Source organism: Cuculus canorus, chromosome 3 (genome assembly GCF_017976375.1).
Source record: "Cuculus canorus isolate bCucCan1 chromosome 3, bCucCan1.pri, whole genome shotgun sequence".
Lineage (NCBI taxonomy): Eukaryota > Metazoa > Chordata > Aves > Cuculiformes > Cuculidae > Cuculus > Cuculus canorus.
In genome coordinates, this window is record NC_071403.1 from 105920062 (window position 1) to 105945168 (window position 25107).

Here is a 25107-nt window from a genome sequence, read left to right on the forward strand (position 1 = left end):
GCATTTAAAGGCTAGCAGGGATTTCCAGAGCAAGAAAGAAAAGCCACTAGATGTGTCCTGTTAGAAACATCACCAGTTGTGTGATCCACAACCAATGTGTAGAATCCGAAAAACTCCAGGGTCATACATCAAGCCATTTCCAACACACAAAACTCACGGTTTCCACATCCATAAGTCATCCAGGTGCAACATATATTGGTTTCAATTCATTAATCTTATTTATACTTCTGTTTTCATGATCACCTCTGATTCTTTGTTCCGTGGCTATGGTGTAACTCTACATACCTGCGTTGATACGTGGGAGGGGGTGACCAGGGGCCAGTTTGGTCATCCTGATAGGCAAGCGAATGGCGGAGACATAATGGCTAGCTCATTTTCCCCCAGTCACCCTTGCTCTACACGTGGGCTTTGAAGTGGCCACTGATATGGAGTGGCCACCAGACCTCCATCTTCCTCCTCTCCACCCCGTGGCTCAGCAAAGCAGCAGCCCTCTTGAGCAGCTTCAAGAGGCGGAAGGATATGTCACTGAGCCATACCTTTTTTATCAGATGTACCTAGCTAAAAAAACCTAAGTACAACAGGTTTGGTCTAGATGCACAGGCTGAGATCAGAGGACTGTTTCATTAGGTGGCATATAAAGACAGGATTATATGCAGTCTGTCTCACAAAGTGCTTGCAACTTGACAGACTGGAAGGGAAGCATCTAAAATGAGAAATGCCTCACTAAAATTCACGCAACGGATAAAATTGGTGAGCCAAAACACCAGACAGGAATCTCAGTTTCTGTTTTCACTTGTTCAAGTAGACCTGCTTTCAAAGTGGGTAGCAGGTGGATCTGCGTATTTATTCATACCAGTGGCTGCTGCCTCTTAAGAAATATGCTCAAGAAATTATGCTGCTGAATTAAATATGCTTTGGAGGAATTGCTGGCCCTTGGCTGAGCAACACTTCAGCCAAGGAACAGCTCCGGCAGCAGCTGCTTGTGCTGGATGATTAACATCACCTTCATTGAAATTTGCAAAGCTAATAGCATGCAAGGACCTATCAAAGGGCCACATGGCACCATTAACTTCTAGTGACATTCGCTCTCGATTTCAAGAGGGAATTTTACCTAAAAACAATTGCTGTGACTTGGCCCTGGCTTTGGAGAATAAAGATGTGTAGATTTTTCAAACTATAAGAGGCTAATTCTGTATTCTAATACCTCTTTCTGCATAAGAACAAATTACTGGATTTTATCTGGTCATTTCTGCATGGAGATTGTGACTTTTGGTTGAATGACAAATTATACTGCTAGAATATGCATGGTAGCTGAACAACTCTCACTTCAGCTGGAGTTAAACCATGGAGCGGGAATACTACTCCCAAGCCCCCCTGCCCTTCTGAGTGATTGTAGTTTGTCCCAAAGTATCAAAAATTATTTTAGCTTTTTGCATATGTGACCAATCCTAGCTGCTCTGCACTTTCTGCTTTACAATCAAAACCAGCTCCCCGGGAAGGAGGATTAGGTCTAGAATTTGGGTTTGATTGTGTTTTCCATTAGGTCTGCCAGAAAAAAAGTACTGCTGTAGCTCAAGAAGTATAACCCTGGAGATTAATACACTTGATCCCTACGCATGCACTTAGAATTATATACTTAAGAGTTCTGTTGTGGTTAACCCACTGCATTTTTAATAAAGGAGTTCGAAGTCCTTAATATTAGTCAATCTCTTTTAAGACTATTTTGCAGTCAGCTGATCCAAATTGTTTCGCCTCAGCCTGAAGCCTTTTTGGACAGTACCAGGATACAGTGCAATGTACTGGTGAGACAGAGAGAGGGACGAAGGTGAGGTCCTTAGGATGAAAAGGAGAGAAGCAAGGAACCGGACTGTAGAGGTTACATTTGGTGTTGAAACCCCACCACCAGCTGAGGAATATCAAGGGTGTTGCTGAAGAGAGTAACTGAGCATCTTGGCAGCAAAAAAAAGAAGAAAAATCAGAACTGAGGTGTTGCCTGTGCTGAGAAGGTGATTTTTTTTCTGTGATGCATAGTAATAGGGATTGGGTTTGCTCAGCAAAGTTTTAGCTGCCCTGTAGGGCTAGCACTATACGGGTTGCTAGTAGCTACACTACCCAGGCTGCCTTGACAAAGCTTCCTCTGAGAAAACTGTTCTTGTGGCTATGACACTGAACAATTATAAGAAAATACTACTTCCACCACCAAAAGTGCTTTGTTTCCATCTATTTTGTCCATTCTGGTAAGGAGCCATCACATTTCTGAACCAGAAAGAACAGAGTCTGCAAGTGTCTGCCAGCAGCAGAGAGCAGAGCAGCCAAGCACCCACGGGCAGAGGAGCCCTGACCTGCTGTTTAATTATCACCTGGCAGGCATTCTATTATGGCTCAACATAGAACTAGTAAATAAATAAAGTTTCTATCAGGAAAGTGACTTGCTGCCAAGAAGGAGGAGTGCAGTTGTTGGTGCAGCAATAGAAAAGGACTTGTAGGAAATTTGAGGCAGTGCCCTGCCGAGTGTCATCAGGTGATAATTTCTTGTGCTGCTGCCCTTCTTCCTAACTTATTGAAAGGGATAGGTCTGTTTTCAGGGCTATTATGTATTCGTGTGGCCAGATTATTCTTTTTTTTCTTGTTTTGGTGCCAACCATGGGAAACTAGTTTGATTCATTGCACAACTTTTTCTATTTTCTATTTCTATTTTTTTTTCTATGTTGGGGTTTTTTTTGTCTGGTCTGTTATAAAATTCTGTGTGGGATGAGCATCCATAGGGAAAAAATTACACTTGCCAGAGGCAACAGCTGTTACACTTGTGCCTGAAAAGGAAGAAAGAAAATCTTTTTGTGATGACTACGAACAACTTCTTCATGCTTTTTGGATAAGAGTGAGACAACAGCTGCTACAGACACATTTCTCTCCCTCCCCATATTGCATTATTAGGAACTGTTAATGCAAGTCAAAATAGTAGTCATTTACTGGTAATAAGTAATTTTATCTGAAAATAGTTAATCCCTTACATGTATGAACACATTCTCAAAGAGAAAGATACAAATTAGTCATGATAATTTTATTGAATTAAATGGAGGTTTAGGCTTTTTAGACTTAAACTTGTGCAGCATTAGATGTTTATGGCTATAGCAATAAAACAATCCTAGTTTCATCAAATTATTTGAATGAGATATTAGAAACTTGTAATGTTCTGTCCGAGAAACTAATAGCAAGACAACACTCTGCATTCAGCAATAACAGAATTGCACTTGGTAGAAAGTGAGACTGTCAACATCTCCTCAGACTGAGGGATGAAAACCTCACCAAAACACAATATTCTCGGATTGAGAAATCCTTCTGGTAAAGAGAAATGAAAGACAATACCAAAGAGTTTCAAACCCAGCATCAAGAGCAGCTGACACACAGTGCTTGGCCAAGCTCAAGCAACGTGCTATGAATGAGCTGCTCCTTCAGCCACCTGCCCTCTGCTCTCCTTGCTCCTCAGAGAGGAACAGGCCCAAAATACCTTTGCTTTTGCCATTACCACTCAGGGTAATGTATCATTGCTTCTGTTACCTTTCTCAACTGAAAGCAAAGGAAATAAATCTGTGTCCTATCTTGAGTATCTATAATTTTTCCAGGAGAAGGAGTCTGCTTTACTCTGAGCTCTTCTGAATGTGTTTCTTAGCCCTTCCTGCCATATTCCATGATAGGACCTGGATGACATGGTTTCATACAGACAGACTGTATTCAGCAAGACAGGGACGGCATTGCATCCACCTCAGGAGAATAAGCGTGCACACAGATCTCAGGACAGCTTCCCTACAACAGCTCTGGCTGGAGGGTGATACCAAGAGCTGCTTCTTGGAAGGATCATCTGCTAAAGCTGAGCAGACTGGATGAAGCCTCCACAGGAGATCCTTCCATGTCCCACTGAGATCCCTGGAGCAGATGTCATGGATGGCCACCATGGTGCATCAATCAAGCACAGAACAATGATGAGTCCTCAGAGTGATATAGACAGGAAACAACATAAACATAGTTGTTGGATGTGTCACGCCAGGCATTTGCAGTAGGCTCTGATGCTGTTGTGTAAAGGCAGAGGATGAGCCCTGGCCCACCATCCCCTGACTAAGCCTGGTCACTTGTATTCGGGGAAGGTTAAGTCAGATGGAAGCAGGTGAACATTTGAGACATTCTTTGGCAAAGAATGAGCTAGAAGGTGCCAATAAGAAGTGACTGCATCGTTTGTTGGTGTTGCTAGTGAGGAGAGTGTGCTGGGAGTCTCTCCAGCCCCACCACCGCCCAAGCCAACCTTGCCAGCCCTGTGATATAAGGCTGCAGCGGGCCTGTGAGCCAGCTCCACCTCTAAGTCTTGGTCTCCAACATGACTGTGAGTCATCCCACCTTGGCTGATCCTCCTCTCAGAGTTTAAGCACAGAAGAAAATCCCCCCAAAAAAGTGTGTTAAGTAGAGGAAGTGTGGTGCTCTCATCAAAAAACATTACATGCTCACAACCCTCCTGGGGGATGCCCGGGCAGACTTACTGCTGCAGTTAAGATCTTGCCCTCTCTGTGGCTCACTAATTTCCCAGGGAGTCTGGCAGAAGCAAAACAATTCCTTTTATTTACCCAAAATCCATTTTAATCAGTTTGCAGTCGCAGCTTCACCCAGGGGAGTAGGGGTGGCTGGGACTAGCAAAGGGCTCATCATCTCTGAGCAGCAGTAGTGACAGTGTCAGTAGACCTCAGGCAAGATGTGCTCACAGTTTGAAAATCCAAGGAAACATGGCACTATGGCATCAGCTGCCCCGTAAAGCCAGGGTTTGGCCAGGTGATATGGACTGGTTTCACTAAATATTGGTGCCAAATTAATGATAACAATTAGTTAGCTATAATCAAGTGATATCTGGATTACAAGAACAGAAGAAATTTAGACAAACGCATACATTTGGGGCAGCATCAGAATCCACCTTATGCTATAAAGGATGCCCAATTAGTAAACTTGTTCTTCACAGCCTTTCTAGCTAGGAGTCATTCATTCAGACTGGGGGTGTAATCAGAGCCCTGGCCAACAGAGAGCCTGAGGGGAGTCACAGCTCATCATCAACAGCTAGCATCACCCTGCTTCAGGGAACATTACTCAGAGCAAGGATGACACCCTGAATATGCAGAGTTATCCACTGCTATCTGTCAGAGCTGATGGTAAAGTTGCTCTTTCATGCTTAGCCTAAAGAGCTAAGTCTGGGTGGTGACTTCTCTGGGCATGGAGCATTGGTCCTGCTGTTGCCTTCACATTAACCTGAACTCCCTCCTCAAAGTCCCCAGTGACCTTCCCATGTAGCTTTCCTGATTCTTACTGTCATTGAACTTTATATGGAGCTCCTTGTCTGACCTGCACTGACGTCCCCAGCAAGCTGATCCTGCTGCAGACCCCCTGCCCCAGTCCAGAAGCTGACCCTTTTTTTCCTCTCTGCGTTCACCTCCTCTGTGACCTGCTGAAAAGTGGGAATTCAGACATTTTCTGGTCTCTTCCAACTTCACTTGCTTTCAGAGCAGGAAATTCTGTTAGTTTCCATTCCTGGCATGTATTCCCCACCTGAGATTGTAGGCTGCATGCTGGGTAGATGCACAACGGAAGTATGCAGGGTACAGACTTGCATCTCCCAAGGTGGCAAAATTCCAGCTGCAGCATCCCAGGGGCCTGAAGCTCAAATCCCCCAAATGGAAAGCAAATGCTGAGATCCACTTCAAAGGCAGTAGAGGAAAGCATGGAAAGCTGTGGCAGGGCCAAGACACAGCAAGGACTGCCAGCCCTGGTAGAGTCCGAAAGGTGATGCTGGACTTGCTCACACAGACCCAAACAACACAGTACACATTTCAGAAGACTTTAGAAACTTTGGAGGGGATTGAAGGAGAGGAAGCTGTTCAAGAAGGTTGTTCTGATCACATGAACAAGAGAAAATCAATGCAAACTGTAAGTTAATCAAATCTGCCAGAAGGGCAGATTCTCTCAGCTGGGCTGCAGGAGTGGCAGTCTGTACCTGAGCTGGTGGCTAAACCAGACCAGAAAGCATTGCTATTGTCACAAAAAGAATGGAAAGGCATAGTGGTACAACTTCAGTCTATTTTACACTCCCTTGTAAGTAATGCATGGAGAGCCCAAGACAGAGGCAGAGAAGAAATTCCAAAAGTAACTGAGAAACAGTATCTCCATCAGAAACAGGGGAAACGTTGCTTCATGAAAAGGAGCTTGCCTGAGTTGTAATGGCTAACACATGGCTGGATGCTGAGTAGGAGTAGTGCTGAAAATCACTGGCTACAGGTCATTAATGTATCTGAACAGAGAAAACATGGGCAAAACCCGAGCCTTGATGAAGTCCGGGAGAATTTCACCATTTGCTGTGCTGTAAAGTGCTGATTGCCAAGCCTGAGTTCAGCCCAGTGTTATTAAGATAGATCCAGGGCATTGATCTCGGTTTTGGGACAGTCACTGCATTTTGCTATTTATGACTTTGTCTGGAGATATGCTAACAACGCCTTGGACCGAGGCTCTAGCTTGCTGGTTGTGAAACCAAAGTTGTATCACAAGTACAAGGGCTAACTAACATAGCTTAGTTAACACCCTCAGAAATATTTCTTGGTGTATGATGCTGCCAGGACGCACAAGGGTAAGGTTTCACCCTGCCTTACAGAAAGCAGGATTAGTACATTCAGTGCTGAAATACACATTTTCCTGTTTACTACCGAAATGCCAGTTATAAATTCCAAGTGGAGGGAAGAGAGGGTTTAGGTTGGGTGGCTCCATTGAGCCACAAATGTGTTTTAATTTCTCCAAACCAGCTTTTTGTCCCAGAAGAAATATTTGCTGGTATTTTAAAATTGTCTGTAGGCCTCATAGAGCCAGCTTCCCACATCTATAGAAATTTACCGTGAACAACATTTTCTTGGTTTCCTCTACTTGAATACCTTCCAAGTTTGTAATTGATGAAAGGACGGGTTTTCTGTTCCGGCAGAGATATGAAACACAGATTTTCTGGTCAAACGGCAGAGATACTATTTTGGCAGAGGCAGATTTCCAAATCATCTGTGAACCGCTTTCTTGCTAGGAAGACGGGATTCATTTCAGGAGTTTCTGTCACAGAAAGCAGATTAACTCATGGCTATGTGTGACATATTGGGTGAGGATGGCTTTGCTCTGATGTAACATCCTGAGTTGTGGCAGTTCTCTATCAGAAAGGATGAGGATAAGGAAGATGAGGAGGAGGATTCCCCTGAGATTGCCAGAGAGTAAAGTATCACAGGTGTGTTATCCAGTGCTCTGTAGGCTGAGGGAGCCCATGACTTGCTCTGGAGGGCTGGTGAGCACAGTGTGGAGAACAGGGAGCTTGTGGATCTGCTCCTCCTCTCACCACTCCACCGGCCAGAGGAAACCCACTCCACCTAGTCTCAGTTCAGGTCCAAGAAAGGCTGCTGTGAATCTATTAAAATTAATTCTTTGGCAGCCTCCTCGCCTTTTACCATGTAGTGTAAAAATGCAACACATCCCTATATAGTGAAGGGCTTTTTCTCGTAGTAGCAACACTGCAGGGTGAAAAAAATTCAGCCCAAACACACAGTGTGTGTTTGGTGTACTAGGGAATTTTCGCTGGGACAATATTATGTGTAATCTCACAAGGCAAACTTGGAAAAAGTAGGCAAGTAGACTAGAAAGCAGTCTGGCAGGTGCTTGTGATGCTGAAGCTGATACGAGACATGTTCAAACAGGATAACACAGGTTCTGGGAATGACGCTGCAGGTCAGAGCGTCCAAACATGGCTGTCTCATTCCTGGCCGTAAATGATGCATATGCCATTAATGGATGGACATGGGCTCATTGGAACGTACTTCTAGCATCCCAGTCTCCTATGTGGCATTGTAGGCTTCCACCTTGGGTATTGTGAATCATTGCCTGGAGGAGATAATGTCTTCACTGACTGTGCTGGAGTGAGAGGACTCAACACCTTGTTGAGAGGCATAGCGGTGGGATTATCCCAAATATTGCATCAGTTGAGGTCAGACTGTTCTCTTCTGAATATGCAAAGAAACTAACTTAATGAACTTCTGAAAACTGTGTCATTTTCTTTCACCTTTTAGACTTAAAGTGTTGGAAGGGCACTTGTAACTTGTGGTACCATAAACCAGAACCAGACATGATCATCTTCCTTTACTTTTCCAAGTGTTACCATTAGGGACTTCTTGATGTCTGCATCCTGACTTTGTTCCCACAGAGATCAAACTTGTTACCTTTGTTTGTAGTGAACAATGGCATATTCTTGAGTGGCTTAGTAGCCACCAATCCTTTAATCACAGAGTATGGCATTACTCATGAAGAACTGGTGGGCCCAGGACCTGAATTAGTGTCAGATATTTGTGTTTCCTTCATCACATTACTCATGCAGAGACAGCAGTGTTTGGGTTTGAGAGGAGACATTTCTAGAAAAGCCTTCTCTGAGAAATTAGACCAGTTCAGGAGGACCCCAGAGGTGACAGACAAGAGGATATCAGCCTTCCAGGACTATACTTGGATTTAAATGACACACTACAGTCATTTGCATTAAGAAAGACTTTGCTAATTTGACAAGAGGATCAAATACAGTGTCCAAGGCTAGTTTGGATGGGGCCTTGAGCAGCCTGATCTAGTGGGATGTGTCCCTGCCCATGGCAGGTGGGTTGGAACTAGATGATCTTTAAGGTCCCTTCCAACCCAAACTATTCTATATTTCTATGATTCTATGATTCTATGAAATACAAGCAGGCAATCTCTCTGCTGTCAGCAAATGATCCTAAGGTTCAATAGGTGACTTGTATTTGCCTTTTTCTGTGGTGAAGATCACAGAAATACCTTCTTAAGATGCATTTCAGTGAATTTGGATATATTATATGTCTTTAGAATATTTTGCAATATTAGAATGTCTCCCAAGAATATGCAACAGGCTTTATCTTATTTGTGTTATATTGGTATCTGCAGGCCTCAAATGAGTTTGAGACTGCTTTGCCAAGTACTGTGAAAACAAATCCTGGCTTCCAAGACCATTTCCAGAGACAAGCAATAGAAAAGAAAGCAACCCCCAAAGTGGTGAGTAACTTGCACAGTCAATCAATGTCACTGCCAAGAGTACAAAACAGATATTCTTGAGCCTGAGCCATTAGAGCACTCTACCTACCTAGGTAGGGTTCCTCGGTATTTGTAGTTCCAGGGCACACGGTGTATTTCTGCAAGAATATTCAGAACTTCTGGCCAAGCATAACAGTCTTCATGTTCCAGGAGAGCAATGGGAGCAGGAGTGCAGCTCCCAGATGAGTGCTTTTCCTAAAGACAGTCACTCAAGGGGCAAAATTGGGGGAGATTGGCCTGTTGTATAAATATATTATGTAAAACATGTACTTTAAAACAATAGCTACAAATGCCCCACATTGCCCGGAGCCAGTTTTCTATTGTCTTGAGTGACCTCTCATCTAAAGCATGGACTGAAGCCAGGCAAAGGCTGAAGTATGTGTGGCACATAGAGATGGGAATGAAGGCTGGCAAGTGCCATTGTTCTCCTCTTTGCCTCCCAGTGAAGCATTTAATTCTGTTTCTGGTTGTCACAGGAGATTAGATATCTAAAATCTGGTATCAATAAGTGGTCTGTCTGATCACTTAGATTCAGAAAGCATGTTTCACAGAAGAAACTGTCAGATACACGATTAAGCCATTTGTGTATTACCATAGCAGTATAATGCATGTTTACGGAAAGTCAGCTTTGGAAAAAAGCATTTGAACAATACAAAAATAATTAAATTAACCAGAGTCCTGGGGATAAAGGATTAATTTTCCCAGCAGGCTTCCAGCAGGGATGAAGGCTGGGTTATCAGCTCCACATAAAAGAGTTTTTTTCTAGAAGAGGAGTAACACTCAGAGCTGTCCTCAGAAAAGCCTTCTGCAGGAAAACAGCACCCAAACATAAATATCCTTAAAAGATAAATGTGAATGATGGGAGGAAGCCAAAGAGAAAAATCAGTATTGCAAAATGGGAGAAAAGGAATGAGTTTTGATTTTAAATGCTTACCACTTCTGTTAGCTTCTGGCAGAACAAAAGGACATTGCAAAGAAAGTCAGAAAAGTGCTGTTTTTCAAAACACTTTACAGTCAGCTCTGAAACCCTATGTGTACATAGCCTCCAGAGGCTTGAGCAGAGGGATATGAAAATGTCAGCTGTGTTTTTCCCCCAGAGACATGGGGAATATATTTTTCCTTGTAAATTTAAGGGATGATGAAAGAAATTTCTCAGCAACATTGTGCCCCAAGATGTGCTGCCCCAGGACAGACTGGTGTCCCTGCAGTGGGGAGCAGTAACCACCAACTCTAGGGGGGAACTCGATGCAGGGAGAGCCTGTGAATCCTCTCCATCAGTACTAACTGCAATTGTTGCTTATAAGGGGTTAAAAGCACACATCTTGCTCTCCAAAAATACCATGGGGTAGGGCAGAATGAAGATATGTTCCTTTCCTACCTGCAGCCTGTTTCCATGGAACATGGCCAAGGGCTGTGACAAAGAGGATGGAGTTGCTCCTGCAAGATGTCCAGCACTCTGTGGCACTCTGGGCCTGCAGGCAAGCCAACCCCCACTTAGGGTCAGCACTAGTTCTCCCACCCTGATCCCTGGCTCCTTGCAGCAGGTGTTCAGTGTCGGGACAGATAGTGGCAATAATAATGGTCCATCTGATGCGAGTATTAAGCAAGAGGAAATAAATACAGACAACAGTGCTATTCTGACTGAAGGGGTATGTTGGAGGGATGGAGAAGTCTGCACAAACCCTTTCTGGTCCAAAGGGTGAGGCAGAGCTTGGTCCTCGCCTCTTCATCACACTCAGCAATGGATGGAGGAGATAGCAGCTGTGGTCATTGGCACAGGCTATTTGCCCTCTCCTCACTTGCAAGGCTTTGGGGGAAAAAATACACAAAGAGGTTTCATCAGGAAGAAGCTGCTGGCTCACACTTAGCATCCACTCCCTGGAGAAGAGGTCATTCACTCCCACCTGGGAAGGATTCCAGCCCTTGTCACCTCCAGCCTTTCTGTCCTAGACTTCATACCCAGCAACCCCCTTCCCAGTGTGTTTCCACATGGAGGATTTATATAAGGAAACAAAAGGAAAATACATTTGTATTGTTGATGTGAAACTCTCAGCCCATGCCATGACAATTTTGCTTGTTCCTTATTTCATTCATTCCTCCCTTATTTTTGCCTACACACGACAGAGTCCAGCTCCCCTGTGTGCTGTACAGGGAGTAGTGCAATGGGACTCAGCCTCATCTGGCTGCTCTGCTCTATGGTAATGAAGACAATTAATAATACGAGTAAAGAGGGGAAGGTTTGCCCAGAAGGAGGAAGCCCGCGTGAGCAGCACTCAGTAAGCAACATCACAGAAACTTATTTCTGCAAACAGTAAGTTATAGGCTAACACAGCTGTGTGTTTTACATAAATTTTATTGTGTTTGGGAGAAAATTGTGTACAGTCAATCAGGTTACTCCAGCAGCACGTAGTATGTTTAGTATGTGCAATCCGGTCTTTTTCTTTCCAGCTACTCAGCATATCTTAGCAGGATTTTATGCTCTAAAGGGTAACTAAAACTATCAGTATCTACAGGGACATCTCTTCCTATTGGGGTTAATGGCATTTTTTTTTAAATTCCTAACTATATTCTGAAATTAGGAAAGGACACTCTGTGTTTGTGAAAATTCAATAATTTCTCTATCATTTCCTGATATGAGTATCTGCAAATGTTCTCCACAGACAAAATGTACTGCCAGTGTTGGAGAACATTTTCTTCAACACCGAGCTCTTTATTTGTTGTAATTTTTGTCATACATCACCATCTCAAGCCTTTTTATTAATAACAATTTAGTGGGTTTTGAGTGGACAAATTTTTCTTCTGAAAAGAGCTCTGGATTTGCAAGAGGGAAAAAAATCCTAATGGAGCTGCAATTGCTTTAACAAAGTACATGTAAAAAAGCCCTGATGGCTGAGGATTAATCATCTGACAGTGAGGAGAGTATTGCTTAAGGGAGGAACAGAGACATTGTGCTTGTGAACGCCAACTTAAGATGTTTCCATCTCTGCACACTTTGCATCACCTCTGTGCCATGGCACAATGCTCCCAGCCTTGTGCTGACATCTTGTTGATGCATTATGGTTCTGCGACCTAAGCTGGCTTTTAGACAAAACATAAAAGGCTGAGTTATTTTGCGGACAAAGGAGACTCCTACTCCAGTTTAAAGGATGGTAACGCCTATGGATGAGCTGGCAGAACAATGGTGCATTTGCTACAGCATGGAGGCAGGAAGAGGCAGCTGCAGAGGTAATATAAACTGGAGTGGCTGCTGAAGGTTTTCTCTGAAGTCATGGGCTTGCTTTCTACTTTTCTGCATCCGTTTTTAGCCAATGCATTTTCTCTGATATCAGTGCAGTTGTATAACCATTTTCCATAGGTAGAATTCCAGTGACAAACAAACATCTTGTTTGGGGAGTCCCTTTGCCCACAACTGTCTGCAATATCCTCCACAGTTAAAAACAAGAACTTCAGATCCAAATTACCTTCCTGTCTGTTACAATCCAGGGTTATGATTTGTACAGTTAATTATAGTCAGATCTAACATTAAAACTAGGAATTGAAAAAAGCCCTATTAAAAACAGAACACAGAGTCCATATTTCAATTGTTAATTGTTAAAAAACAAAAGGAATCAAGGCTTTCCTTGATTTTGGATAGTCCGTAAATGTCTTGAGATAGTACCTGAAAGAAAACATGCAAGAGAGTGAACCTGCATACATAGAAGGGAACTCCACAGTATCAATACAGCTCAGCAGAGGAACCCTAAAACTCCTCCAAACTGCCTTGCTTTATAACTTCTCTCTGTTACTTTGCAAAAGAGCGCTCCAAAATTACTTACACCAGGTTATTTAATTAAGTGAAAGCTGATAATACTGTTAAAGTTCTAGCAGAACTTAAGTAGAAACCTCAGGAATTCGGAGCAGGGGACCATATCTACTCCAAAGGACTGCAGAGGTTGCAAGGGAATCCTTAGGAAAGCTTCACATTTACAAGGCTCAGTAAAAAGAGGCTTTAGCACAGCAGAAGCAGTGATGTAACTCATGTCAGATTAAACAACTATCAGGCCCACTTGACTGAACAGGAGCTCCAGCTGACTGTCTTACTTTCACACAGTCATAAATAAGCCTATACGCTTCTTGTACATACTATTAAACTTCAATTTTATCTAGAATCCCGGCCCTGCTTCTCTGCCCCTTCCTGGCATTTTGCAAACTGCACTCCAAGAACAAGCAACAGCATATGACAAGAAACAGTTTGATACCTGTGATGGTGATAAGCACGTGGCCCAATGCAGCAAAGAGTAAAAAAGGCGAAGGCAAAGGCTGGTAGGGACCAGGTTGCTATAGCAAAACCAAACCATTCCACAATTTCTCCAAAGTAGTTGGCTCCAGAAACATAGGTAAACAGTCCCCCTGCATCGACAGAAAACATACATAATTTTTACAGTCATCTAATGCACATGGAATGTTCTTCCTCATAAAGTCAGCAGCAGAATATGCTGCCTTTCTTATTCAGAGCCCATAACAGCAACCTAAACCCACTGCCCTGAAGCCAGTGGAGCCAAAGGGGGATCCTTTATGAGAGTCTTGCACAAAAATCAAAAGTGATTCTAATCCAGAGGCTTCCAGCACTTCCAAAATCATTTCCTTTGGAAAAAGACTTAGGAAAGCCCACTATTAGACTTAAATTAAAATTTTTAACATTAGTCATGGTCTTTAGGCCCTAAAAAATATTTTGCAACTCCACTACCTTTGGGGAATGCAAAATCTGGATCTCAGTTTTGCATCTTAGCTAATCATCTACAAGAGGCAGATAAGTATTGGAGGTGAGAAACCCTGGGGGAGATATATTGATATCTGTAACAAGCCAGCAGAAGGAGTCAACACCAAAACAAGGAAGCTCCTGGATCCCCATCCAAATTGCTTCACAGAGCTAGACATTTCCTGGTTCACTGCTCTGGCCCACTGCCACTCTTCCTCACCAAGCCCCACCTTGAAGGAGATAAGAAGGAAGTTCTGCACCTTGCATCCATGGTGTTATTTTTCCCCCTAAAGCTGACAATTTTAATGTCTCTTTTGCAGTGTGAGAAATCCACTACTTCTTTCTGAGCATGGTGAAGAATATTTCCTTCTTTGCAGCTGCCTTTTACAAGACTAAAATCCTCTTTCTATATCCATTCTACTCTAATTTAGCCACCCCATTTCCTAAAACCTCTCCTCACAACTCATTCTTTACAATTCTTGTTGCTTCTTGAGGACTGTCTGCAGCTAGCTCACAATAATCCCTGCAGCTCAGAGGGGCTTCTGGATCAAATATCTATTCAATACTGGCATCTCCGCTATTGCTGTCGCTTTGCTGTGAATCCAGGCAGAAAACATTAACTATCCTGCTGCCTTAGTTTCTCCGAGGTGAAGGATGAGAATATACCTTGAGGAATCTTGTAAGTGACTTCCCCAGGTTTTCTCAGCTGGCGCAGCAGGAGATCACTGTGAATGTTGATTCCCATTCCCAGCAGAAATAAGAGGAGGCCTAAGGAACAGAAAAGAAATGGATTAGAACAATAGCTCTGCCTAGTTATCCGCACTCAAGGATTTAGGTAAGTTTTATCTTTGGAGAAGGCAGTTAGGAGACCTAATGTGAGGTGGGTGGATTCTTTTTTATATCAAAAGACGTGCTGCTACTGAGACAGCTACTGAACAGGAGAAGCATAGATGACTAATGACAAACAACCCTATATCTCTGTGTCCATTGTGCGATCATAGTCCTCTGTGGTCACCTGCATTGGATAGCTTCATGTGGAGAGCAAGTGCTGACAGAACAATGACCATACTGAGCACGCTGTTTTGTTGGTGAGACCAGAGCACTTTCAGCTGACGTGAGAAAAAGCTGAACTTCCCAGTTGGCCATAGTCATCATTTATTGAACATCAGGTTTGGGGACAAAGTACTGAACTGCCACTGCTGGCCAATGGCAGCCTCCTATGGCTGTGAAGGTAACTGCAGAGCAACCACTGAACTGTAGGCAATTTTACAGCTGGGGAAAGAGGAGGACAGTGAACACAGACTTATCCAGCACATCATCAGAGGCAGAAAGGGAACATACATCTCAGCACAGCTCAGTCCACTGACAGTGAGGGTGCTTGGACAGTGCTATGGGCATGCGCGTGGAGCAGTTACTCTCAAAAGGATCCTGATGACAAGTTCTGGCCAGAATAATTCATTGACCGTAGTCCATTTATATGAAAAACTAGAGGAAACTACCGATAACATGCTCTACATTTCACGGCACATCAGACACTGAGAAAGCCACCTCTGACATTAACTGAGAAGCAAGGAAAGAAACAGAGGTGGTGTGTGCTACGAAGTATAAAGAAAAGACTAAGTGCTGATAAAACCTCAACACTTCCAGTAGCAACAGGAAGTTGGTAGAGTCTGTAAAGGAAGAATATGCTCTTCGTTTATTTATTTAATATTCCAAGTATATTAATATATGCTACTAATGCATATTTCATTTCTTTTCTGGTAAATATATATATTATTTATCATGCAAATTATATGATGTAGTGTATGGGAGATCTTACTAAACAGCGCCCAGGATTTTTAAAATGCGATGCTGTGGGAAAAGACAACTTTCATCCACAGTCTGAAGCAAGGTACAGAAACTCCCTTGGTTATTTTGTACTTGTCATATGCAAAACATTTCCTCAGACCTCGATGTTAATCTTCATTTCGATGTGCGCGTGTAAAAAAATCCTCTGCACAGCACCAACTGTGTAATGCCACCTAGCTGCTCTTGCTTTGTTATTGTATCAGGGATTTTACAGGGTGAAATTCTGCTAGGCTATTAAGTTACAGAATGTAAAGGAACCATACAAGATTGTGCACGACCTCTAATCTTCCCAGGTGTCTCACATGAGAAAAAAAGAGCCTAAAGCCTCACTTATGCCCTTCTTTTCTCTCCTAGTTGGAATAGCTGCACCAAGTGCAAAGCTCACTGACAGGGAAGAGAAAGACGTGGTTTGCACTTGCACTTGCCCATTGCTGGGTGGACACTTCTGTCTAAGCAAGGGCACATCCCCACTCAGCTGGGGCCCGAGATTACAGCTCTGCAGCCCATAGGAGCAGGAGGCTCTAGAGTGGCGTCTGTGAAATAAGGCTGCTGATTTGAGACTAGCACGTTACATTGCATGCCTCCAAAGGTGGCTGCCTAGCCAGAAAAAAAAGTCACTTTGCATTTATTTGTTTTATCTGTGACAGCAGCAGGCAGGTTTTATGCTGATTTCCAACACAACTGATTTGACTCCTATGTTCAGTGAAGATTAGGGCATAATTCAAAATGGTTACAAATTGCTTGGAGATTAGATCTTGGGAATCTTGCAGCTGTAATTACCTGATGTAAATCTGATGTCGGTGCACCAATTGTTTGGATATTCAGCGCAGTAAATCAGGTAGTACCCCTGGAGGAAGCCATTATAGATACAGAATAACATGCCAAAGAAAAGCAATTGCAGTGGGAAAGGTCTGCCTCTAGTGAAGAAGGGATAAATAAATGTCCTAAGGTAGATAAGAAAACAAAGTCAGCACATTACTCACGATAACATTGTATTTGCAGTTTCTCTACTATAGGACAGAAAACTTCAACAAAACACAAAATATAAAAAAGTCAATAAAGATAAAATAAAGGAAAGCAACTGTAACAAAATAAGATCAGTAACTAATGAGAACATGAAATACTGCAGATACCCACATTTTTATGATCCTTCAGGAGTGAACATAATGATGAGAAGTTAGAAATCTCATCCAGAGTCATTGCCACCTCAGGAATTTCTCCCAATTTCCTTCTCCCTTGTTGGTAAAATGGGGAACTCGTGCCCACAATCATAATTTTCATTTTAAGACCTTGGCTGCCCTTTGCTGTAATGCTGCAGAGAGCCAAGCCAAGGATGCTGTGGATGAACAGAGGTACTCTGATGTTCAAACCAAAGCATTGCAGGGCAGTACCCATTGTAGTATTGGTTACCAAATAAGCATTGCTGGGCCACAAGCACCGTGAAGGAGCTTTGTTGTGGAGAAGACTTTTCTGACCCCACTACGAGGACCAATCCTGACATCTTTAGTCCATAGTGGCAGATGGAGTTGAATGCAGTGTAGAAACCCCTCAGATCTCTCACTCCCTGCAGTGTATAGCTTGAGGTGTAATCCCCTTTCCCAGTCTCTCCTGCTCTGTTTAGAGGCCTCTGCTCATCTCTGACATACAGCAGCTGTGCCTTGCTTTGCTCAAGCACTTTGACGCAGAGGCAGAGCAATATTGTTGGCTGCCTGAAGGAGGATTCCTGCCTCTCCTCCACACTTTCAAACTTTTCTTTAAAACAAGAAGAGCTAAAAATCTAAGTTTAATAAGCTAATCATCAAAATTTCCATGCAGTTCCAGAAACTAGGTCTTCCTTAGACAAAAGCTGTGCTAACACTAGCATTGACATTTGTAGGAGTCAAAAAATAGTGCTTGTAGTTCTCATTTTCACATATCTTTAGTTCTGGTAGTTGTATCCCTCTTGTCATTTTGGATAATCCATATTGTCTTAGGGAGAGTGAAATTGAGAAACTATATTCATACTTGTTAGGCATTTTCTTACCTGGCCAATTAGGTTTTATTTATGGTTAAAATCTACCCTCTCAATTTCTTCCTTTTGCCTTCTTGGCCTTTGGATAGTGCTCATCATACCGATATATAAGCACTGTTAATAAGTAATCCATGTTCCTGGTTGCCAATATCAACTTAAGTAAGATGAGACATAAAATGTCATAACATCATAAATCTAGATTAAATCATACTGAACACATCCGAAGATGAGTAAGCAGGGTACAAGCACCAACATGTTAATATAGTCACTGCTTTCCAAAGCAAGATAAGACACATTTCCAGCAATCAAAACAATTGTGGTGTAGAAGTGCTAAATATTTCTAAATATAGTGAAACCTGGAAGGCAGGGAGAGTATTTTTTCATACAATATCATCACATTCGTCATATTTTTTGCAGTATGGAAGGGAATGCTCTTTGGAGCAACATTACCAATAAGCATTGGTTTTGCCCTTCGGGAATGGGATGCTGGAGTGATGAGTACATGAGGCCAGCTTTAGCACTCTCACTTCCCTGTTGAAGTAATAGTGACAAATTGGACCTTAACAGCTATTAGAAGATGTGAGAAACTTGCAAATGGAAGCTCAGAGAAAGCAGATTTTATAGAAGAGAGCACGATATCAAACCACACAAAGTGGAGGGAAATTTATATAGCAGATTGGAGTGGGACTTGCACTGCTTTATCCTTTGTCAAAACCAGTTATGTTTGAGAGTCTCTTAATTTTTACAGCTGATGCAAACAGAAGTTTCCAGCATGACCTGGCATTTCTCAGCTCCGAGCAAAGTTGATTGTTGCCATGGTGCTTCTTGATGTTGCTGTTGCAGGATAAAGGTTATAGGCCCCAAAAGATGACTTATCCTGCAGTAACAGGAGGGCAAAAACCAGCCATAGAGCTGTCTACCCTGGATATGGTGGATGCAGGACAGGAAGAATGTGCATGCGAAGTAGAAGTACAGTCACAGGGGAGCCAGAAGGCATCAACTTTTGTTGTTGAGGGACTGAAATCCTGGCATTGCTGAAATCCTGCCTCATATGAGTTTTGAAAATCCGAGTCAGGATTTCATCCAAGAATCTTTGTTGCAGAGCAACTTCGCCAAGGAAATCTCCTTGTGTCTGTAAATCCAGAGGCCAGATTCAGTTCTAGGTATCTGAACAACGCCCTAAGTCTTTGTTTCAATACAGCATTTGTTAGCTTGTACTGCACAGCTACTTGAGGGTGCACAAACTGTTCCTGATGGGTTTTGAAAAAACTACATTGATAAAGCAGAGACATTTAATAGGTTTAATTGTTCCATGGAATAGTGTGCATCTCAACTGGAATTATTTTGCAGTGTGAAAATCAAAGGGGTACTAAAGGCCACCATTTTAGAATAACAGAACAAAAACTGACCTTTTGGATTTAGGCCAATGACAAATTTGACCTTTTTCTTTCAGTGCACTATTGATGACTAATCCTTTATTCCCTTATTATCTTTACTGGCCAAAGGCACTGCATCTAACTAAACCATTGCCAACAGCTTCTTTTTAAATGAGTGAGTAATAAATTATTCATCGTCTTCCCCATCATTCATTTTCCAGAAGAACAGGTTTTGAAGAGAAAATCATTTGTCATTGTATCAAATTTCATCTTAAAGTCCAGCTTTAGTCCAGCTCCCTTAAAACTCCAGAGACCCTCACCTGAATGGGGGGAAATTATACGTTTGTTCTTCTTTCCACAGAGGGTGGAAATTTTCACATATGTTATCTTAATCCACTAAGAGTGGGCTCTCCTCCTCCAACAGTTTGTTAATTGGAAATGTTTATGCTGCTGGTGTTTCTTCTGTTCTCCAAGGGCCGGATGCAGTAGATCAGACAGTAGCAGCTCAAGTTTTCCAGTCTGGAAATTTGAGGTGTTTCCAGTGCTCATGAGGTGCTTTATACCTTGGGCAACTGGGTCAAGGGCTCAGGGTTGGCAGCTAAGAATGGAGGGGACCCTGGCTCCCTCCTACCCTGCGGGCCACCAGCCTACTGCTGCATCTGCCCATCTAGCCCTCTCCTGGGTATACCTGAGATGAACTAGAGGCTAGGGATCACAGATATTGTAAAGGTGATGAGGGATGATGTGGTGCCTTTCCGTTTGAAGACAGGTGCTGGCTATAATCCATACCCATGCTGGAGCGCTGTCTGAATGCCCTGGCCCACCCTCTGTGATCCCTGTCAGCCTCCAGGAGAGAGTTATGGGCTTCTCCTGACCAGGGCTGCTCTGAGTCTCTGAAAAGATTTTTCTTCTCTCCTTGCAGGATGGGGGGCACGGCCTGCCCTGCATCCCTGGTGAGGATGAACCAACACCCTGAATGGTGCCTGAGAACCATTTCCACACATTCCAATGTTCCACATGCTCTGGTTCCTTGCTTGTCCCATCCAGACACATAGAAGGGGAGGAGGGCTGGTGGTTCAAGTGAGGCGAAAAACCAGGCCCTTGTGAGTGCGATGCCTTCAAGAGCCTCACAGTTCTCGCTCACACTGTGCTGACTCCATGTCTGGATAGAGCCATGCATTGGAAAACGCTCCGCTGAGCAGTGGTTATGGGCACAGTTGTCACAGGAGTCACACAGGTGGGTAAGTCATGCCCCTCCTGCAGGGGAGAGACAACCTGCTACATCGAGAGCACATCACAGTCCTTCTCTCACTCCTTGAAAACTTTTTGCTGAGGTGCTGTCTGCAGTTTTCACCACTTTATTGGTACCTTCTTGACCAAAGGCCTCCCACTCCAGACTGTTTACTACAGCTCTCTTCTTAGGTGTGTGTTTTTAGTTTTCTTAGTTTGTACAAATACATGTATCCCAGGTGATAATCAAAACTATGTGATTTGTTTTACACTAACTATTCAGACCTGAAAAGACTTCCCTACTATGAAACAGGAGAGTTTCCTTCTGAGTTGTGCACAGATTGAAAAGATTGGTGTCCAAACCTGGGGAGATTACACTACCTCAAGCCAGTTTTATTTGCACCAACAATGACAGCACAGGAGTCTTTGCCCTGGGTTGTCACGGGAATCACATTGCTAGGGAGCTGCTGACACCCTTGCATACCTGACCACTTGGATGAAGGCTCAAGATGTTCACAAAAATGATGGACTTCTACCTTGGGTATCTGTGGTGTCCTGCTCAAAACCTCTAATTATTCTGAAGACTTATGGATGTCAAATGACATGTCCCAAAGAAATCTGCTGTTGAAGAGTCTGTGCTAAAATCTGCATATAATTCCTCTTTTTTAGCCAAATCCTGTAGGTTATTCGTGGATTACACTATGAGGTAATTTTTAACTTTTACTATTCTTGAGTTGTGTTACACTTATCCTCATTGAATACGTATAAGAGAAGACTGTCAAATCTGTTCTCCATATATAGTCAACACCAGGGCACAATCTGGTACCTAGTTTTCCTGTGCCCAATTCCAAATTTTTCAGCTATCCTAGACTGGGTTTAAAGAAATTAAACCATTAAAATTTCAGTCCAAACAGCCATCAAACTTGCTATTGGGAAGTAAAATAAAATACCCCAAAGTACTTTCAAAAGTCAAATAAGGCATTTTAACCCTTCCTTAGCAAAATGTCTGCAGAGCCTTCTCATCCCTCATATTCCTCTCCTCAAGCATCCTACCTTGATATGTTTTGCCCTTCCACGCTTACTCTTACTGACTCTGCAGTACCCCAAAAAGATTAGCAAGCCAGGAATAATTAAACAAGAAGAGAAAGTAGGTTATTAACTGCCTCTTATACTGCACAGAGTGGACCTTGTCCCTTTTGCTAAGAAGGCGTGCGCAGCGAGACATGGTCTGGCATAGCCTCAGGAACAAAATCTGAGCTGTCACACACCCCAGCAATGCTGGCAGGCAGCAATGTCAGACTGGCCATTAAGTCTATGGCAATATCTGCTGCAGGTACGGGACAGATGGCAGATCTCTTGACTGCAGTATTGCTGTTTTGTCTCATCTCCTGATATAAGGAAGGCTGTAAGTTCAGGACCTGAGCTTTTTTTTTCTGGAGCTGATGCCTAGCTGCAGCTGCCTCTGGAGCCTGGCAGCACAGAGGGTGTCCAGTGGCTGTGTGTACTGCTGAGTGACTGACAGCTGCAGGGCACATCATCCTCACCAGGGCAGGAGGCTGCTTCATGCCCTATTCCTGCATCACTGGGACTATGTGAAACCATCAGATAACTGTAATATCTTGCTGGTCCACAGCCCAGCTTGAAAATTCATTTTAAATCATTGTCTGGTGTCTGTGATGGGAAAAAGAACTCCCTTTTTATTTTAGTCATGCAGACTTAAAGAACTAGTCATGATTAACACAAAGTTGGAACTAGCTTTCCTTTCTAAGCCACATGCAAAACACCCTACATCCATGTTCCTCCAATGACCTTCGGACAAACTTTTGATTACTATAAATTAAGGAAGAAGAAAGATATACAAATTACTGAAAAGCTTACAGTTCACCTGTATAAAACAATAGTAAATCTGTCATGTCAGGATCATTTCTGAGAATTCTGTCTGAAAAACTGTGTTCAATTTACAATCCTTGGGCTGTTTGTGGCCCACTTATTAAATTCATACCACCTGAAGCCTGTTCGTAGGGACACTCTTTCTTTGTGGTCTATTAGTAACAGAAGCAGACTCATCTTTTCTGTGCAAGAGATGCAGGCACACATCTGATCAAGGGATGGGAGAAGGACTGAGAAACCCCCAGGACAGATGGCACCATGCTTGGGTTTGAGGACTTCTTGAGAAGAAGGGCAATAGAGACCAGAAAGCTTGGGCAGTGCTGATATGAATCAAAGGCAGCAGAAATGCAGAAGGATTTAGTGGCAAAATAAGAAGAGGCATGGAAGAGACTTCCATACTGAACCACTGGGGTGCTGAATTTGGACCGGAGATTAATTAGAACAAACCTATCAGAGATAAAAAACAACACACAATATTAGAAAATAATCTGTTTGGGAGAGCTAAATAGCTGTGACAAGGAGTTTTCATTATACTGAAAGGAAGTAAGTTTGAATACAATGAAAATAAATGCCTGTTAAATGTAATATAGAAATAACATTGAAATAAAGAGCTCGGTGGGGCTGGGAGAAGAAGGGTGATAACCACAGGTTACAGACACAGGCAGGTCATTTAATAAATAGGAAGAAAAGTCTAAAGGTTTGGAATGTACATTGATTCCCATATTTCAGGGGATAAATCGTATTTCATTTAAGAGAGGCAAAAGGCAGCAGCTGCCCTGGGCAACAGAATACCATCAGCTTCTTGTGGGGGATGTGATGGTTGGAGGACGCCTGGGGCAAAGTGATCATGAGATGGTAGAATTCTCAGTTTGAGGTGAAGTGAGAAGGGGGGTTAGCAGAACGGCCACATTAAACTTCCACAGGGCAGATTTTGGACTGTTCAGAAGGCTGGTTGATAAAGACCCATGGAAGACAGTCCTTAAGGGCAAGGGAGCCCAAGAAGGCTGGGTACTCTTCAAGAAGGAAATCCTGGCAGCACAGGAGTAAGCTCTCCCCGTGTGCCGGAGAAGGAGCTGACAGGGAAAAAAAACAGCCTGGTTGAGCAGGGAGATATGGGTGGACATCAAAAAGAAGAGGAATGTCTATGAACTCTGGAAGAAGGGACAGGCGTCTTGAGTGGACTACAGGGAGGAAGTTTGATCATGCAGAGGAAAAATCAGGTGGGCTAAAGCCCAACTAGAGCTCAGATTGGCGAAGTCTGTGAAAGGTAATAAAAATTCTTTCTATAAATACATTAATAGTAAAAGGAGAACCAGGGAGAATATTCAGTCCTTACTGGATGCAAAGGGAACAACTATAACAAAGGATGAGGACAAGGATGAGTGTAGGAAAAAAAACCCCAGAAATATTTGCAAATCCCTGTGTATCCAATGCAAATGGCTAAAAATAAAATGCTGCTTCTATATTACTGTAAATCATTGCTAAAAAAAAATTATACATTTGACCCCAGATAAGGGGTCAAAAATTCCTTTTAAGGAATCTGAGCTATGTAACGCTCAGTACCAACACTATAAACACCCAAAGTTGGTCATTCTGAGCATCTAGCACTAGGAAGTAGTGCCTCATTGGTTGTTACAAATTGTAGTCAGTTTAGAGATGAAACTGAGTCTTCTTTATATTGCATACAGTAATTATTAGAGTGCTATACTTAATAAAATATAACAGATTGAGAAATAAAAAGGAAGGAAAACAAAAGGAACAGAACCTAAGACTGAGTATTTGGTTTTAATTAGTAAAGAAGAACTGTGTAGGCTTGATTCCAGGGCAAAAAAAAATGCTCTTCTAAATTAGCTACAAAAGCAGGCAGGTTTCAAAAGTTTTTCACAAGTTTGTTTGTAAATTACTTCCTTACTCTTCTTGTTCTTACATTATTTCTGAGACTGTCACTGGAAAAATCTAGTATCTCCCAGTGACTACCAGCATTCAGTTAGAACCAACAAAGCATCCTTCTTCCTTGTCGCTGGTAAAAAAGGCTTTGAATCAGGAAAAGCATTGATGTTTCCTACTGGCTTTAGCAGATATAGGAACAAACTCCAATACTTCAGTTATTAACACATTTTCTAAAGGGAAACCAAGAATAGAATTGTCAGGTTTAATGCAGTAACAACCTGCATAAGTAAGTCACAATCCATCAGCAAGTTACACCCAGTATACATTTATATTGGTATATTTGTTACTCAAATATTTCCATTTTGGTCTTCAAACACCAAGTACATTTTAAATACAGCTTATTATGAAATATTACTGTATTTATATTTGGTATTAGCTGACAACTTATTTCTTCCTTTTTCTTAATAATGTGGAAAGGGGGTCTGAATGAGAGCTGAACTAAATATTGGGAAAATTTGATCAAATGCTCATAGCCAAGGGTGAATGAAGCAAGAGCCTACAAACAGCTGCTATCTTTCCCACCATCACCTGCTAAACTAAGCAAACTCATTGGGAAAACAGGGGGTTGTTTTTAAAATGTTTTGCTCTCTTATAGCCAAAGAAGGTAAAGTGAAGCTAATAGAGCAAAGGCAATCTGTCCTCCTTACAGATCCCTCTTGGAATCAGTACCATCCCATACAGACACATATTTTGTCTGCAGACACTACACAGCCGGATCCTGTAGTTTGGGATGTACGGCATGATAGACCTTTGTCTAAAAAACTAAACACTAGTGCTTGTTCACAGCCCCCTTGACTGGAAGTGCTATATATCTACAACAGTAGGAGGCAGGACTCATTTCTATATTTAACTTAGTTAATCCTGTTTTCTTAAAATAGGTCTGTTGAGTGAAGTAACTGACAAAAATTTCATATACTATAGGAGAG

General features: G+C 42.6%; 1 protein-coding gene across 1 annotated transcript in view; it reads right to left on the reverse strand.

Moving 5' to 3' along the window:
• Positions 1-11484: 11484 nt before the first annotated feature.
• SRD5A2 (steroid 5 alpha-reductase 2) overlaps positions 11485-25107 on the reverse strand; it is a 32083-nt gene continuing 18460 nt past the window's right edge. The window contains exons 2-5 of the mRNA XM_054062071.1: positions 16505-16668; positions 14543-14644; positions 13377-13527; positions 11485-12796 (exon numbers count right to left, since the gene is read on the reverse strand). Of these exons, the coding sequence (XP_053918046.1) occupies positions 12730-12796; positions 13377-13527; positions 14543-14644; positions 16505-16668 (484 nt within the window). The 3' untranslated portion in view covers positions 11485-12729. The remainder of the gene's footprint in view (positions 12797-13376; positions 13528-14542; positions 14645-16504; positions 16669-25107) is intronic.